The sequence below is a fragment of the Canis lupus genome, chromosome 33 (genome assembly GCF_048164855.1).
Source record: "Canis lupus baileyi chromosome 33, mCanLup2.hap1, whole genome shotgun sequence".
Classification (NCBI taxonomy): domain Eukaryota; kingdom Metazoa; phylum Chordata; class Mammalia; order Carnivora; family Canidae; genus Canis; species Canis lupus.
The window spans coordinates 27,069,966-27,088,067 of record NC_132870.1 but is presented as its reverse complement, the minus strand read 5'-3'; the positions used below and the strand labels follow the sequence as shown (position 1 = coordinate 27,088,067).

Sequence of the window (18,102 nt, the reverse complement as noted above, 5' to 3'; positions counted from 1 at the left end):
GTTTATCTTTGTGTATGGTGCAAGAGAGTGGTCTAGTTTCATTCTTCTGCATGTGGATGTCCAGTTTTCCCAGCACCATTTATTGAAGAGACTGTCTTTCTTCCAGTGGATAGTCTTTCCTCCTTTATCGAATATTAGTTGACCATAAAGTTGAGGGTCCACTTCTGGGTTCTCTATTCTGTTCCATTGATCTCTGTGTCTGTTTTTGTGCCAGTACCACACTGTCTTGATGACCACAGCTTTGTAGTACACCCTGAAATCTGGCATTGTGATGCCCCCAGATATGGTTTTCTTTTTTAAAATTCCCCTGGCTATTCGGGGTCTTTTCTGATTCAACACAAATCTTAAAATAATTTGTTCTAACTGTCTGAAGAAAGTCCATGGTATTTTGATAGGGATTGCATTAAACGTGTAAATTGCCCTGGGGAACATTGACATTTTCACAATATTAATTCTGCCAATCCATGAGCATGGAATATTTTTCCATCTCTTTGTGTCTTCCTCAATTTCTTTCAGAAGTGTTCTATAGTTTTTAGGGTATAAGTCCTTTACCTCTTTGCTTAGGTTTATTCCTAGGTATCTTATGCTTTTGGGTGCAATTGTAAATGGGATTGACTCCTTAATTTCTCTTTCTTCAGTCTCATTGTTAGTGTATAGAAATGCCACTGATGTCTGGGCATTGATTTTGTATCCTGCCACACTGCTGAATTGCTGTATGAATTCTAGCAATCTTGGGGTGGAGTCTTTGGGTTTTCTATACGCAGTATCATGTCATCAGCGAAGAGGGAGAGTTTGACTTCTTCTTTGCCAATTTGAATGCCTTTTATTTCTTTTTGTTATCTGATTCCTAGGCTAGGACTTCTACTACTGTGTTGAATAGCAATGGTGAGAGTGGACATCCCTGTCTTGTTCCTGATCTTAGGGGAAAGGCTCCCAGTGCTTCCCCTTTGAGAATGATATTTGCTGTGGGCTTTTCGTAGATGGCTTTTAAGATGCCGAGGAATGTTCCCTCTATCCCTACACTCTGAAGAGTTTTGATCAGGAATGGATGCTGTATATTGTCAAATGCTTTCTCTGCATCTAATGAGAGGATCATATGGTTCTTGGTTTTTCTCTTGCTGATATGATGAATCACATTGATTGTTTTACGAGTGTTGAACCAGCCTTGTGTCCCGGGGATAAATCCTACTTGGTCATGGTGAATAATTTTCTTAATGTCCTGTTGGATCCTATTGGCTAGTATCTTGTTGAGAATTTTTGCATCCATGTTCATCAGGGATATTGGTCTGTAATTCTCCTTTTTAGTGGGGTCTTTGTCTGGTTTTGGAATTAAGGTAATGCTGGCCTCATAGAACGAATTTGGAAGTACTCCATTTCTTTCTATCTTTCCAAACAGCTTTAGTAGAATAGGTATGATTTCTTCTTTAAACGTTTGATAGAATTCCCCTGGGAAGCCATCTGGCCCTGGACTCTTGTGTCTTGGGAGGTTTTTGATGACTGCTTCAATTTCCTCCCTGTTACGGTTTTCTATTTCTGTTCAGGTTTTCTATTTCTTCCTGTTCCAGTTTTGGTAGTTTGTGGCTTTCCAGGAATGGGTCCATTTCTTCCAGATTGCCTAATTTATTGGTGTATAGCTGTTCATAATATGTTTTTAAAATCGTTTGTATTTCCTTGGCGTTGGTAGTGATCTCTCCTTTCTCATTCATGATTTTATTAATTTGAGTCTTCTCTCTCTTCTTTTTAATAAGGTTGGCTAATGGTTTATCTATCTTATTAATTCTTTCAAAGAACCAACTCCTGGTTCTCTTGATCTGTTCCACAGTTCTTCTGGTCTCGATTTCGTTGAGTTCTGCTCGAATTTTAATTAACTCTCTTCTTCTGCTGGGTGTAGGGTCTATCTGCTGTTTTTTCTCTAGCTCCTTATGTAAGGTTAGCTTTGTATTTGAGTTCTTTCCAGTTTTTGAATGGATGCTTGTATTGCGATGTATTTCCCCCTCAGGACTGCTTTTGCTGCATCCCAAAGATTTTGAACAGTTGTATCTTCATTCTCATTAGTTTCCATGAATCTTTTTAATTCTTCCTTAATTTCCTGGTTAACCCTTTCATCTTTTAGCAGGATGGTCCTTAACCTCCACGTGTTTGAGGTCCTTCCAAACTTCTTGTTGTGATTTAGTTCTAATTTCAAGGCATTATGGTCTGAGAATATGCAGGGGACGATCCCAATCTTTTGGTATCGGTTCAGACCCGATTTGTGACCCAGTATGTGGTCTATTCTGGAGAAAGTTCCATGTGCACTTGAGAAGAATGTGTATTCAGTTGAGTTTGGATGTAAAGTTCTATAGATAGATGTGAAATCCATCTGGTCCAGTGTATCATTTAAAGCTCTCGTTTCTTTGGAGATGTTGTGCTTAGAAGACCTATCGAGGGTAGATAGAGCTAGATTGAAGTCACCAAGTATAAGTGTATTATTATCTAAGTATGTCTTAACTTTGGTTATTAATTGATTTATATATTTGTCAGCTCCCACATTCAGGGCATATATATTGAGGATTGTTAAGTCCTCTTGTTGGATAGATCCTTTAAGTATGATATAGTGTCCCTCTTCATCTCTCACTACAATCTTCGGGGTAAATTTTAGTTTATCTGATATAAGGATGGCTACCCCTGCTTTCTTTTGAGGACCATTTGAATGGTAAATGGTTATCCAACCTTTTATTTTCAGGTTGTAGGTGTCCTTCTGTCTAAAATGAGTCTCTTATAGACAACAAATAGATGGGCCCTGCTTTTTTATCCAGTCTGAAACCCTGCGCCTTTTGATGGGGTCATTAAGCCCGTTCACATTCAGAGTTACTATTGAGAGATATGAGTTTAGTGTCATCATGATATCTATTCAGTCCTTGTTTTTGTGGATTGTTCCACTGAACTTCTTCTTAAACGGGAATTTTAAGAGTCCCCCTTAAAATTTCTTGCAGAGCTGGTTTGGAGGTCACATAATCTCTCAGTTCCTGCCTGTCTTGGAAGCTCTTTATCTCTCCTTCCATTTTGAATGAGAGCCTTGCTGGATGAAGTATTCTTGGTTGCATGTTCTTCTCATTTAGGACCCTGAATATATCCTGCCAGCCCTTTCTGGCCTTCCAGGTCTCTGTGGAGAGGTCTGCTGTTACCCTAATGCTCCTCCCCATAAAGGTCAGGGATTTCTTGTCTCTTACTGCTTTAAGGATCTTCTCTTTATCTTTGGAATTTGCAAGCTTAACTATTAGATGTCGAGGTGTTGGACGGTTTTTATTGATTTTAGGGGGGGATCTCTCTATTTCCTGGATCTGAATGCCTGTTTCCCTTCCCAGATTAGGAAAGTTTTCAGCTATGATTTGTACAAATACATATTCTGGCCCTCTGTCCCTTTCGGCGCCCTCGCAGGGAGTTAGAGCAGGACCAGACATTAAACCTGCTGTTTAATTGGGAATGCCAATTAAACATAGGTTTTTCTTCCTCAGGCTGTCCTTTATTTCCCTTAATCTATCCTCATGGTCTTTTAATTGTTTGTCTCTTTTTCCCTCAGTTTCCCTCTTTGCCATCAACTTGTCTTCTATGTCACTCACTCGTTCTTCCACCTCGTTAACCCTCGATGTTAGGACTTCTAGTTTGGATTGCATCTCATTCAATTGATTTTTAATTTCTGCCTGATTGGATCTAAATTCTGCAGTCATCAAGTCTCTTGAGTCCTTTCTGCTTTTTTCTTAGAGCCACCAGTAGCTGTATAATAGTGCTTCTGAATTGGCTTTCTGACATTGAATTGTAATCCAGATTTTGTAACTCTGTGGGAGAGAGGACTGTTTCTGATTCTTTCTTTTGAGGTGAGGTGTCCTTCTCATCATTTTGCTCAGTGCAGAGTGGCCAAAAACAAGTTGTATTGGGAAAAGGAGAAAAAGAGAGAGAAAGAAGGAAAAAAAAGAAAAAAGGAAGAAAAAGAGAGAGAAAGAAAGGAAAAAAAGGGTGGGGAAAGCAAACAGAAATCAAGAAGCAAAAAAAAAAAACAAAAAACAAAAAAAAACACGGGGGAGTATCTTCTGATTCTGTATACTTTAAGTCCCTTGACTTCCCCTGGAACTTGTCGGTCTAGCTGGTCTTCTGGGGGAGGGGCCTGTCGTGCTGATTTTCAGGTGTTAGCAGTTGGGGGAGCTGCTCTGCCCCTGCCTGGTGCAGGGCTCAGTGGGGGTTGTTTACCCCGTGAGGCCCCAGGAGGAACAACCCCAGTTGCGGTGGCAGCTCTGGAGCCCTGGAGTCAGCCCCCGCAGTAACTCCGGAGCTCTCCGTCTGCAGACGCTAATCTGCTCTGCTCGGGGCAGGAGCGTCCTTGCTGTCCTGGGCCCTCCTGGCCTCTGCCTGTCCCGGCGGGAGGCCGGATCCTGGGCTGCGTCCAGGCGCCCTGTGCTCCCGGGCCTGCGCTGGTGGATTCTCGCTCCCGGCCGCGCAGCCCGGTCCACGGAGCCGCCACTCGAGCCCCTCCGAGCTGCTCCTGGAACGGCGCAGCCCCCTCCGCATGGAGCCTCTTCCTCTGCCCGAGCCCCTCCGATCTGCTCCTGGGGCCGTGCAGCCCCCTCCGCGGAGCTGCCCCCGAGCCCCTCCGAGCTGCTCCGGGTCCCCCCGTGTGCACTGCAGCCCTTAGGGAGCTCGGCGCACTCTCCCGGGGCGCAGGTGTCTGTTACTGTCCCAGGGAGCCCGAGGGCATCCCCGCCCTCCTGGGGTCCTGCTCTAACTCCCTGGGAGGCCTTTCCCCGGGAAGGTTGGTGCAGCTCCTGCTTCTCGGGCCGTGGCTCTCCTGTCCTGGGGACACTCGCCCTGACCTTAGCCCGGCTCCTCTTGGGGCCCCTCCCCTTTGGATGCCTTTTGTTTCTTTATTTCTTTTTCCCCGTCTTCCTACCTTGATAGAAGCGCGAACTCTTCTCACTGTAGCGTTTCAGCTGTTCTCTCTTTAAATCTCAGGCCGAATTCGTAGATTTTCAGGATGATTTGAAGGTTCTCTAGGTAATTTGGTGGGGACAGGTGATTTTGGGACCCTACTATTCCGCCATCTCGCCCCTTCTCCAAAGACAAGCTTTTTAATATTCTAAGTTCTAAAACTGCTTAACAGAATTAAAAAAAATTATCAGAGTTCAGTTCTGATAGAAAAACAGCATTAATTCATGTAATTTTTCTGTTTTATAGGTTGTGTAGATGACACTATAATAGTTCTGGCTGAAGAACATGGTTGTCTGGACATTATAAAGGTTTGTCATTAATCTGTTATTGAAAATTCATGTATTTTGTATTTGAGATCTAATAAGCTGTTTATTTCTGTTCAGATATTTCTTTTCATAGAGTGACAAGCTAATATAAATTAGTATAAAATCCAATTAAAGACTTAATAGAAAAATCAAAATGTCCTAGAATAGCAAACATTTGAGTAATGTATATTTTTAAATGGATCATTTAAAATAATTCTTTACTTTTTAAAAAATGTTTTATTTAAATTCAATTTAATTAGCATATAGTATATTATTAGTTTCAGAGTTAGAGTTCAGTGATTCATCAGTTGCATGTAATATCCAGTGCTTATTACAACACATGCCCTCCTAATGCTCATCCCCAGTTTCCCCATCCCCTCTACCCTCCTTTCCTCCAGCAACCCTCAGTTTGTTTCCTATGGAAGAGTCTCTTATGGTTTGTCCCCCTCTCTGATTATGTCTTATTTTATTTTTCCCTCCCTTCCCCTTTGCTCCATTTCTTTTCTTAAATTCCACATGAGTGAAATCATGCTTATTTTGCTTAGCATAATACCTTCTAGTTCCATCCACGTCATTGCAAATGGCAAGTTTTCATTCTTTTTTGATGGCTCAGGAATAATGTTTTATATACATACCACCTCTTCTTTATCCATTCGTCTGTTGATAGACATCTGGGTTTTTTCCATATTTTGACTATTGTGGACATTGGTGCTATAAGCATTGGCATGCATGTGCCCCTTTGAATCACTATGTATCACTATGTATCCTTTGGCTAAATCCTCAGTAGTGCAATTGCTGGGTGGTAGGGTAGCTCTATTTTAAACTTTTGAGGAACCTCCCTACTGTTCCAGAGTGGTTACACCAGTTTACATTCCTACCAACAGTGTACAAGTGTTCCCCTTTCTCTGTCTGCATCCTCACCAACATCTGTTGCTTCCTGACTTGTTAATTTTAGCCATTCTGACTGGTGTGAGTAAAATATTTTTTTAATGGATAATTTAAAATAATTCTTTTCTTTTTTTATTTATCAGGACCTTCCTGAAAATGTGATAAATCTTTTGAAGAAGTGTCTCACCTTCCACCCTTCCAAGAGGTTAATATTATTAAGACTTAGAGATTATACTGAGATCTTTAACATATAAGTAGTGTTTTTTCCTTATTAGTTATAATATTAATGAATTAAATGAGAATATTTACATATATATAGGAATACATAATTGACATTAGTATCATAATTGTTAGTTATGGCTCTGATGTATATTAATTAAAGAAGAAAAAAATAATTAAACCACAATCAGGAAAGCTGGCATATTTTCAAAAATGTTACTGGTTCATTTCCTAATCTCCAATTAGAAAATCAGCTAAATTGTAGATATTCCTAAACACGAATGACATAAGAGAAATGACAACAAAAGTTTATTGGCAATTGTCTTAAGCATAGAACTTGGATAAATGATGAGGTCAGCTAACATTTGTTTAAAATATAAAAGGATTTCTTGGAACTATTATTATTTATTTTCATTTGATCTTATCACTGTTAGCCTTACAGTTGTCTCTCCTAAACTCCTTAAGTGAAATCATATGACAATATGATATTTGAAAATAATGTATTCTCACTTAGAAAAACATCTTTATCAATACATGTTAGGAAGAGTGAAATAGTATTAAAAACATAATTTTGGGTAAACATGCTACATTAAGAAAGGAGGAAGAAAAGCTAAAGGTATTATTGGTTTAGAATTTTAAGATATTCAGTAAAATAGTACATCATAATCAAGACAAAAGTAAAAAATGGGGATGCTCATATATAATAATCTTGATTATAAGGTACAAAAGCACAATAAGGGAATAAGCATTTACTTACAGTCACTTTACTTTTACGTACAAATACACATCTCGACTCTGCTAAGGAGAGTTTTATTATTATTTTCTGTACTGGTAATGTATTTAAGACTTTTAACTATCCCCTTGATTGCCGTTTTTCTAGCCAGTTTTTTTAAGGACATTTTCCAGTGTTATTTGTATGCTTTGGAAAAAAATCAAACAAATTGCCAATCAATATTTATGATTTTATTTACTTTACATTTCTCAGACACAAACTATGTGTAAGTAACTTAAAGAAACATTGGTTTTCTTATGGTTGATTGCTGGTTACTTAGTGGCCAATTTGAGTTAGTGAATAGTTTCTTTAATATGCTGTAGCATCATCCATGACACAAGTTTCTTTTTTTTTTATATATATATTTTATTTATTTATTCATGAGAGTCAGAGAGAGAGAGAGAGAGAGAGAGAGAGAGAGGCAGAGACACAGGCAGAGGGAGAAGCAGGCTCCATGCACCAGGAGCCCGATGTGGGATTCGATCCCAGGTCTCCAGGATCGCACCCTGGGCCAAAGGCAGGCGCCAAACCGCTGCGCCACCCAGGGATCCCCCATGACACAAGTTTCTAAGTACATTCTGCCACAGTAATTCGGTTGACCCACTGACAATAATGTTAATTGAAATTTTGGCAGATCACCAGGGAAATCATGGTTAACTAGACTAAAAAGAAAAATGCACATGAAATATTGCAAAGTATGATTCTTTTTTGCATATTGAAACATATTCTTATAAATGTAGATGCAAATGTTTCTAAACATAGGTATATTAAGCTTCCCACCATAAAATATATTATTGAATTCTATTTTTACAAAAAAACAAAAAACAGTGATGTCCCATTGTGTTTATTTAACTCCGATCAACAGACTCTTTATGGCAAGGACCAGATAGCAAATATTTTTGACTTCATGGACCATACAGTTTCTGTCATGGTTATTAACACTGTCCTTGTAGCTGAAAAACAGCCAAAGACAATACTTAAATGCATTAGTGGTACTATGTTCCAGTAAAACTTCACTTTTGGGTACTTAAACTTGTGTTTTACATAATTTTAACATATCACAAAATAACGTTATTTTTATTTTTTCAACTATTTAAAAATGTGAAATCTATTTTTAGCTCATCAGCCATACAAAAACAGACAGGCAGTTTTGACCCATAAGCCATAATTTTCTGACTCCTGATGTAAACTATATGCTTTTATCATTTTTTTCTTACATTAATAAACTCTGTAGAAATTTGTTATCTTTCTTTTAATTTTTTCCAAAACCACAATTGATTTCATACCATATTCAGAAATAGGCCTACATTAAATACTACAAAAGCCATGTATTATGAAAATTTTACAAAGTATCTTACTAGATTGCTCAATATAAGATTATTCATATTTCCAACAGTCTTTTTACACAGCACTATTTTTGAAATTAGGTAAGGCACTGGCTAATAGGCACCACTGTCATATACAGAAGTTTTATTTTTGAAGAGAGTAATGAGACACACAAATCAGGGAATAAACATTAAAAGGTCAGCATGACAAAGCAATTTTAAGGAAAAAAGAAAGTTGATATACCCTGGTAAACATAAATTATAACTGAGTAACTTGAAAATTAATTTTCTATATCTTACAACTTTTTAAGTAAGTGATATCAAAAATTTCTAATGATGAAATTTGTATCTCATTCGTACTCTGTTTTAAATTTTTCCCAAGGCCAACTGCAGATGAATTAATGCAAGACGAGGTATTTAGTGAGGTGTCTCCTTTGTATACTCCCTTTACCAAACCTGCCAGTCTGTTTTCATCTTCTCTGAGATGTGCTGATTTAACTCTGCCTGAGGATATCAGTCAGCTCTGTAAAGGTAATGATAAATAAGACAAAAAACAATATAAGCCTTATTTTTAAAGAAAATACCCTTATCCTATTTTCGTTTTACATTTATCAACAATATGTATATTACATTAGTGAGGCTTTATCAATACCTATCTGAGAATTAAGAGATAATTTTGGATTTGCTTAAAATATAACTAACCTAACATTTTAATCTTTTAAATTTAAATTGCTTTGGACCGAGAACTTTAAGAATCGAGAAAAGGAAGTGGCACCCAAAAACATTTATTATACAAACAAAAGTCCTATTTTCATCTTAAATCTTAATACCAAAATTGTTTTCTAATTCCTAGTAGAATATCTAGTACATCAATATACATATATTCTATATAATTTATCTCTAATTATTCTATATAATTTATCTCTAGTTTATCTCTAAGAATTTATCTCTTTATAAATTATCTCTAAAAATTGTTTTATTGGTAGAACTCCATATGATTATATTCCACATTGTAAGGAAATATCAGCTTTCTTCTTTTCATTCATTACAACTCTCAGAATGTGTGTTTTAGTGACACCAATAAAATACTCTTATATTGAAGTTATCATGATGTGTAAGTCATGTCAGGAAATATATACTAAGCATTTATTCAGCCAAATCTTTTTTTGAGTTTCTGCTCTTCCACACACTATAACTGCAAGTAACATTCATACCAAAAAGAAAGGCAAATAAACATTTATGTTACTATTATAAATAAAGGTCAATAAGAACATAGTGTGGTGGAATCCTAGTGTGCCTGAGACAACGAGAGTCTTCAAAAGAAGCAGCAATTGCCTCAAGACATGAAGGATGGGATAGTTTGTGTTAGTTATCTACCCAAGCACTTTTTTTGCCCTTATCCCTTTCCCACAGAGCCCAATATATCTGGTATCCGTATAGAATATATATCCCATATATCTCTAATATTGAGGGTAAAAATTTCACTTTTTCTCAAAGAAACTGAATGTACATCCAATATGTATATCTTCATTTCATCCTTTGTGCAGTTTATAGTATGAATTTTCTAAAGGGACTCTTACTATGTTCTTCAATTACTTTTTTTTTTTTTTGAGAATATTAGCTGTTGCCTTTTAATAAAAACAGAAAGTGTGATAGCTCTGATTCTTTTCTATTTTCCATTAATAGATATAAACAGTGATTACCTGGCAGAAAGATCTATTGAAGAAGTATATTACCTTTGGTGTTTAGCTGGAGGTGACTTGGAGAAAGAACTTGTCAACAAGGAAATCATTCGATCCAAACCACCTATCTGCACACTTCCCAAGTAAGGAAAGAAAGTTTCTCTTGGAAATGAAAAAAATATAGTAATAACATTTTTTTTTTAATGTGGAGTTTCTCTGGTAGACATTCCAACTAAGTGATTATGAAAGCAACTGGAAGCCAATACCTTGTTTTCTTGGCTGAGACTTCTAATTAAAGAATTCCCGTTAATATTTATTATTTCAGGGATGCCTGGGTGGCTCAGCAGTTGAGCGTCTGCCTTTGACTCAGGGCGTGATCGTGGAGTCCTGAGATCAAGTCCCACATTGGGCTTCCTGCATGGAACCTATTTCTCCCTCTGCCTGTGTCTCTGCCTCTATCTCTTTCTGTGTCTCTCATGAATAAATAAAATCTTTTTTTAAAAATTTATTATTTTAAATAAATATTGTTTTTTAATAATTTGCTTTATGATCTATTTGAAGTAGGCTTATCATAATGGAATATCTTATAATAATTGATGTTTAATAAATGAAAAATGTATAAGTCAGAAAGAATAGTAATATTCAAAAGAGTTAATAAACTAGTGTGCCTATTTTATGTAACTATTGTTTATTTCCAATTACAATTGTAAATGTAAATGTACTCTATGGCCTCATTGTTTATCCTAGAGATCATCATAGTCCTAAATCACTGTTGTGAAAACTCTGCAGAACTCCGTGAGATCTTGGACATCCTCATATAAACTACACTGAAAGTTAAATAATAGTACAACTCTAAGGACCAAAATTGTTACTGTTCCATTGCTCTTTGTATTTATTCATAAAGATGTGAACCTCAATCTCTTGAATTTCCACCGATGCTTTAAATTTTTAATTTTAGATTTTAGGACTAGATTGATCATTGTAACAATAAATATCACCTATGATTATTTTTTCTTCACATGTTAAATTTTTAGGTTAATTATTTGAGTAGATCACTGGGTCTCTACTTTTTCTCTCCCTTGAACTGATTTTTAAGTCAATTATATTTCTCATATATTGGATTAAGCAAACACCAGGAAATAAGATGATGGAAATTCCAAGGTATATGTAAATTCTCAAAATTAATTCTCTGAAATCCTAAAGAAGTTTTATGCATTTATTATTCACTGTTGTTTCTCCCAAGAAGATACTATCATGATTTTTCTTTCTTCTTTTATCATTTCTCACTCAAATAAAATTCCTCAGGAGCACATACACATATTGTCAAGAGAGTAATTTTGCATTGAACTTGCATGAACAAAGAAGATAAATCACATTCCTATATTCCTAAAATGCTTTATATTTCATATATTGTATTCATACCAACTCAATTTATATTTAAAAATGAGAATTGTTTGGTGAAATTTCAACCAGCAGTCGCATATTTTTAATTAATCTGTTTAGTCTAAAATGTCCTTCCTTCTTTGATGAGGAAATGATGATTTAAAATAACTTTTATTTTCTAGAAGAAGCAATAAATTAGATTTTGTGTGCTCATTAAAATAATTTTTTTTTTCAATCTCTTTTCAGTTTTCTCTTTGAAGATGGTGAAAGCTTTGGACAAGGTCGAGATAGAAGCTCACTATTAGATGACACAACTGTGACATTGTCATTATGCCAGCTAAGAAATGTAAGAATGATATTTTAACAAATGATTTTTCTTAATAAAATCTTACAGATACACATGAAGCCTTGAACTCCTCCCTAATCTCATAAAATATCTCAGAGTTTCTTTAAGGCATGTGCCCAGAAGTGACATTATTCTGAAACAGGATCTGTACTACATCTTCAGCTTTAGTATATATTGTTCAGTCATTCCCAAAAGTATTTGTATCTTTTTACCATCATTGGATATAAGGTTTCTCCTTTTCTGTATACTTGGTAACACAGGGTATTATCAAATTTTAAAAAACTATTGCTCTAGAGGCTCCTTGGTGGCTCAGCTAAGCATCTACCTTCTGCTCAAGTCATGATCTCAGGGTCCTGGATCAAGCTCTGCATTGGGCTCCCCACTTAGTAAGGAGTCTGCTTCTCCCTCTCCTTTTGCCCCTCCCCACCACTCGTGCACTCTCTATCTTAAATAAATAAGTAAAATCTTTAAAAATATTATTGCTTTAAAAGGTGGAGAATAGTATTTTGCTATAATACTGATTTTTAATTCCCTGATTATAACACAGTTATGAATCTCTTCATATTTCTTGGTAGCCTGTTTACCTCTTCTGTACATTACTAGTTCATATCTTTTGTCAATTTTTTCCACTGGGTGATTTCTTAGTGATTTGACTTCAAAAATATTTCCAAATACAGAGTCTTTGTTAGCTATGTGTAATGCATATGTCTTCTAACCTGTGGCTTTTCCTTTAACTTTTGATGATGTCCCTTAAAAAATATGATATTCCTAGGTATAGATTTTTCTTTTGGTATTTATCCTGCTTGATGTTAAGAGTTTCCTGGACCTTTGTTGTTTGATGTCTTTAATTTTGAAAATTTCTGTCTTTATTACTTCAAATATTTCTCCTTCTTCTGATGTTTCTCTAACACATAAATTACATCTTTTGTTTCTTTATTAGAATTTTTACCTCCATGCTTATAATACCCATCTGTTCTTGCATGCTGTCCACTTTTTTCTTAGACCCCTTAGCATATTAATCATAGTTATTTTATTTTATTTTATTATTTTAAATCATAATTATTTTAAATTCCTGGCCTGATAATTCCAAACTCTCTGCCATATCTGAGACTGGTTCTGAAGCTTACTTTGTTTCTTCATAGTGTCTTTTTCATATTTTAGCATGTCTTGCAATTTTTTGTTGAAACCCTAACATGATTTATCTGTAAAAACAACTACAGTAGGGATCCCTGGGTGGCGCAGCGGTTTAGCACCTGCCTTTGGCCCAGGGCGCGATCCTGGAGACCCAGGATCGAATCCCACATCGGGCTCCCGGTGCATGGAGCCTGGTTCTCCCTCTGCCTATGTCTCTGCCTCTCTCTCTCTCTCTGTGACTATCATAAATAAATTTTAAAAAATTAAAAAAAAAAAACGACTACAGTAAATAGACCTTTAGCTCAAGATGTCATGTTTATCTAGTTGTTTACTATTGGTGTAGCTTTTTTGTCAGAGGCTAAAGTTTCCTCAACTGCCATTGTTCTTGTTTCCCTTGGTGTCTTTCGGTTTCCCTAGAGACTTTAAAATCAGGTCTGAGGCCTCCAGTTCTTTCAGCTGGAATCCCTTTTTATATAGGAGCGCTACTGACATGGAGGTAAGGTAGTAAGGATAAGAAGTTCTATAATCCTTTGGTTTGGTCTCAGCCTTTTAGTGAACCTGTGTCTCTGGGCTGTGACCTTTATATACGCTTCTTAGCTTTCCTCCTTACCTTATTAGTAGAGACAGGATAGCTACAGAGAATCAGTATCGGATATTCTTCTTCCCCACATCAATGACTAGAGGCAGCTAAAGTTGGATATCCCCCCCTCTGCCCCCGGACACACACAGTTCTTTGTTTACTTGAATATAGCAGGATCTTCTCCAGTCTGGCTGCATGTTAATCAGATGCCCAAGTCTTTGTCCCATTGTACTTAAAACCCTAGGCCACAATTATCAATATACTTTATTACTAGCTTATATCCTCTCTCTAAGCCCAGCTTTGGGTCTCATATCATTGCATTTTCCTTATATTTTGAGGGTTTTTTTGTGATTTAATATTTTATATATTATGTAGTAGGAGGGACTTAGAATCTCTTCCCTGCCATAATGCAAGGAATAGATAATTTAAATATATAATTATTACCATATGATGCACTAAATTTATGTCTTGGAAAAGAAGGAATGTGGATAATGAATGAAATAGGTAGCAGTACAAAACAACAAACAATAAACTACATGAAATATATGGTTTTGACTGATTTGATTTTACTCTTAATTTGTTTCTTTGATTTAAATATAATCCAAGGTATATGAAGATAAGTTAAATGAATACAAGGCTTCAATTTTACCTTCTCAGTGAACTTATATTTCCACTTTTGAAATTTAAAGTACCTTTTAATATAATTATTAAGAAAAAATGTTAATGTTGCTGATTTTAAAAATAATATGGAAACCAGATATTTTTTACCTTCTACTTTTCTGTATTTTTGCTTTTCTTTTTTTACTTTTAATATGCTAAATTTTTAATAACAAAAAAAGGCAGAGAAGTTACTTATAATGTTTATGATTTTCAGAACAGTAAAACCCAAACTTTAAAATAATGTACATATTAATAATACAGTAAATTTTGAGAAAATCTTATTTTTCTCCTTGGAACTTTAACCCATCAAAGAAGTACCTAAAAGTTTAGAGGCAAAAATGAGATAAATCTACAGCACATCAAATTTTAGAGAAAAGCTAGGCATAAATTCAATGTTTGCCAGATTCTCAGTTATGGGTAAAAGATTTTTCTTTGCCTTTTAAAAATTCTGAGCATAACTCACATGAGTGAGCACACAGAAGATTAATGCTGGCTACACACAGAGCTTGAACTTCTGTGTCAATCTCCACAGGAGCAGATACTCTGCCTTCAAGTTGGAAGTTGAACTAAAGAGCAGAGCAGCAGGCAAGATGGCATTAACTTTAATCACCCTACTTAGGATGTGTCTAAGATTTCACTTTACTATTGCCTGCCTTCTTATGTTTTTGAAGAATATCTGTAATCCTGGCAATGTTATTATTTGGAGTAACATTTACTGTAATGAGTTTGTGAAAAAGATATTTAAGAAAATTGAATTTTTTCAGTTGATTTACCAGCTATTTGAGTCATGCATGTTCAAAGTATGATGTGAGAAATTCTTTTGAATCCTTTTATTAGCACCTTACTTTTGTCTTAGTTTGTGTTAATGTCAAGGCAAAAATAAATTGGACTCAAGTTTTTAATTAAGATATGTGTATTAAAAAGTACCTTTCCATATAATCATGTAATTTAAGGATTATCCATTTATTCAGTTTTATACTAATTTTAGTAATTCTGCATTGTGTTTGGAAAACTATCATAATAGGTGTCTAACATTTATGAGAAATGCCTGAAGGTAAAAAAAATTAAAAAAACAATATTCTTTACAGCTAAACTCATTCCCTGGAGGCATGGTATATTTGCATGTTTATGATAGGAATGAATTTTAAATTCTATTTTATAGTTTTCTTGTTATCTTTATGAATATATAATTTTTCATCATTTTTCTTTTTAAATAAAGTTTAGTGTCTCTGTCTCAGATCTTAAATATCATAAATATTTTTTCTTTCAATTCAGAGATTAAAAGATGTTGGTGGAGAAGCATTTTACCCATTACTTGAAGATGAGTGAGTATATATAGATATATGTGTATATATATATATGTATACTTTTTACCATTACTTTTCTTTTACATTTATATTAAATTGATAAGAAGCTTACACATTTTCTTTGAAAATTGTTTCCTAAATAGAATACAAAAATGTGGTGTTCTGGGTTTTCTTAATTTTAGATGTTTTGTCAATTTTTCTGCTTTTATTTCTCTCCTATAGCCAGTCTAATTTACCTCATTCAAACAGCAATAATGAATTGTCTGCAGCTGCCACTCTCCCTTTAATCATCCGAGAGAGGGACACAGAGTACCAACTAAACAGAATCATTCTCTTTGACAGACTGCTAAAGGTAGGGATTCTAAAGTACAAAGAATCCATATACAATCTTTATTTTTTATTTCATTGGTAATTCTTAGGGAATCTAGATGTCATGGGAACACTAACTCTTATGACTTATTTTATCTGACTAATAAAAATAATACATGTTCACAGTAAATAAAAGCAAAAACAAAATGAAGGAATCTATGCAAAACCGCATTAGACAAAATATTAATATCCTTGCTTTTTAAAGAACACTTACAAATCATTAGGTAAAAGGACTTTCATTGAAACAGAGAAATGGATAAAAAACCATAATACAAATTTTCCATATTGAATTTGCAAAGTGAATCGATGTATATTGAAATTAGAACTCTCATTGTTCTGGAGTAAGTGTTAATTGGTTAAAACATTCTATAGAATGTTTATAGAATTTGAAATTTTGTTAAGAGGCTGAACAACATCCTTATCCTATGTTCTATTAATTCTCTTCTAGAAATCCCTCCTAAAGTACAAATTTTTAAAAAGACAAATTTATATGCAAGCATATACAAGTAACCATAATAATAACTTAATATTTATTGAATACTTTCTGTATCACTAGGTATTTAACAAAGTTATTTGTAAAATTTGTTACTTATGTTATTTAATCCATATAAAGCTTATAATACTATTCTCTGTAAGATTTAATCACAGTTCTTCCAGAGCACAAAATAGAGAGGAATGGTTAAAAACAGTAGTTTCAGCCTCTTTCTTTGATAATATTATATACAATTTGCAGAGGATAGGAAACTATTCCACTACTAACTTGCATGTATTAATAAGCTAGGTAAAATAATTTCAGGTACTTGGAAATTTATTGCAGGTCACCTTCACCTTATCACTGGTATATTCAGAACTATTTAGATTAAAAAGATGGTACTTGGTAACTTGAGATATTTTTCATATCTTTTTTACCTATAGGCTTATCCATATAAAAAAAATCAAATCTGGAAAGAAGCGAGGATTGACATTCCTCCTCTAATGAGAGGTTTAACCTGGGCTGCCCTTCTGGGAGTTGAGGTAAGAAAGAAAAGAAGTTAGAAGCTGATCAATAGTGTTAAGAAGGAAGGAAAGTACTTTCTGAATATATTTTCCAAGTTGTTAGAAAATTATATAGTAAAATTTGAGTATTAAGATTATTTGGCAAATTTTAGTGAAAGGAATGGAGGAGAAGAATAGACTACATAGAATAGAAAAATATAGTTGAGGTCTTATTAGATTTATGCTATTTAACATTTCATTTAATGGGATTCAGAAATTATCTTGATTATTCATTTTAAAATTAAAATATTTTATTTTTTCTATATTTTTTTATTGGAGTTCGATTTGCCAACACATAGCATAACACACAGTGCTCATCCCATCAAGTTCCCCCTCAGTGCCCATCACCCAGTCACCCCAGCCCCCTGCCCACCTCCCTTTCCTCCACCCCATGTTTGTTTCCCAGAGCTAGGAGTCTCTCATGTTCTGTCACCCTCACTGATATTTCCTACCCATTTCTTCTCCCTTCCCTTTTATTCCCTTTGACTATTTTTTATATTCCCCAAATGAATGAGACCATATAATCTTTGTTCTTCTCCAACTGACTTACGTCACTCAGCATAATAGCCTGCAGTTCCATCCACACTGAAGCAAATGGTGGGTATTTGTCATTTCTAATGGCTGAGTAATATTCCATTGTATACATAGACCACATCTTCTTTATCCATTCATCTTTCGATGGACACTGAGGCTCCTTCCACAGTTTCACTGTTGTGGACATTGCTGCTATAAACATTGGGGTGCAGGTGTCTCGGTTTTTCACTGCAGCTGTATCTTTGGGGTAAATCCACAGCAGTGCAATTGCTAGGTCATAGGGCAGTTCTATTTTTAACTCTTTGAGGAACCGCCAGACAGTTTTCCAGAGTGGCTGCACCAGTTCACATTCCCACCAACAGTGTAAGAGGGTTCCCCTTTCTCCACATCCTCTCCAACACTTGTGAATTCCTGTCTTGTTAATTTTCGCCATTCTCACTGGTGTGAGGTGGTATCTCATTGTGATTTTGATTTGTATCTCCCTGATGGCAAGTGATGCGGAGGATTTTCTCCTGTGCTTGTTGGCCATTTCTATGTTTTCCTCTGTGAAATTTCTGTTCATGTCTTTTGCCCATTTCATGATTGGATTGTTTGGTTTTTTGCT

At 35.3% G+C, this 18,102-nt stretch overlaps 1 protein-coding gene across 6 annotated transcripts in view; it reads left to right on the top strand.

Annotated features, from left to right (window-relative positions):
* TBCK (TBC1 domain containing kinase) overlaps positions 1–18,102 on the top strand; it is a 222,120-nt gene that overhangs the window by 65,805 nt on the left and 138,213 nt on the right. For all 6 annotated transcript variants that reach the window (XR_012023194.1, XM_072810106.1, XM_072810107.1 and 3 more), the window contains 8 exons: positions 5,206–5,267; positions 6,296–6,357; positions 8,851–8,999; positions 10,155–10,293; positions 11,780–11,879; positions 15,529–15,578; positions 15,783–15,912; positions 16,845–16,943. Coding sequence is in view for 5 of the 6 variants with exons in the window: in XM_072810106.1 (XP_072666207.1) it covers positions 5,206–5,267; positions 6,296–6,357; positions 8,851–8,999; positions 10,155–10,293; positions 11,780–11,879; positions 15,529–15,578; positions 15,783–15,912; positions 16,845–16,943 (791 nt within the window). In the remaining variant the exon portion in view is untranslated. The remainder of the gene's footprint in view (positions 1–5,205; positions 5,268–6,295; positions 6,358–8,850; positions 9,000–10,154; positions 10,294–11,779; positions 11,880–15,528; positions 15,579–15,782; positions 15,913–16,844; positions 16,944–18,102) is intronic.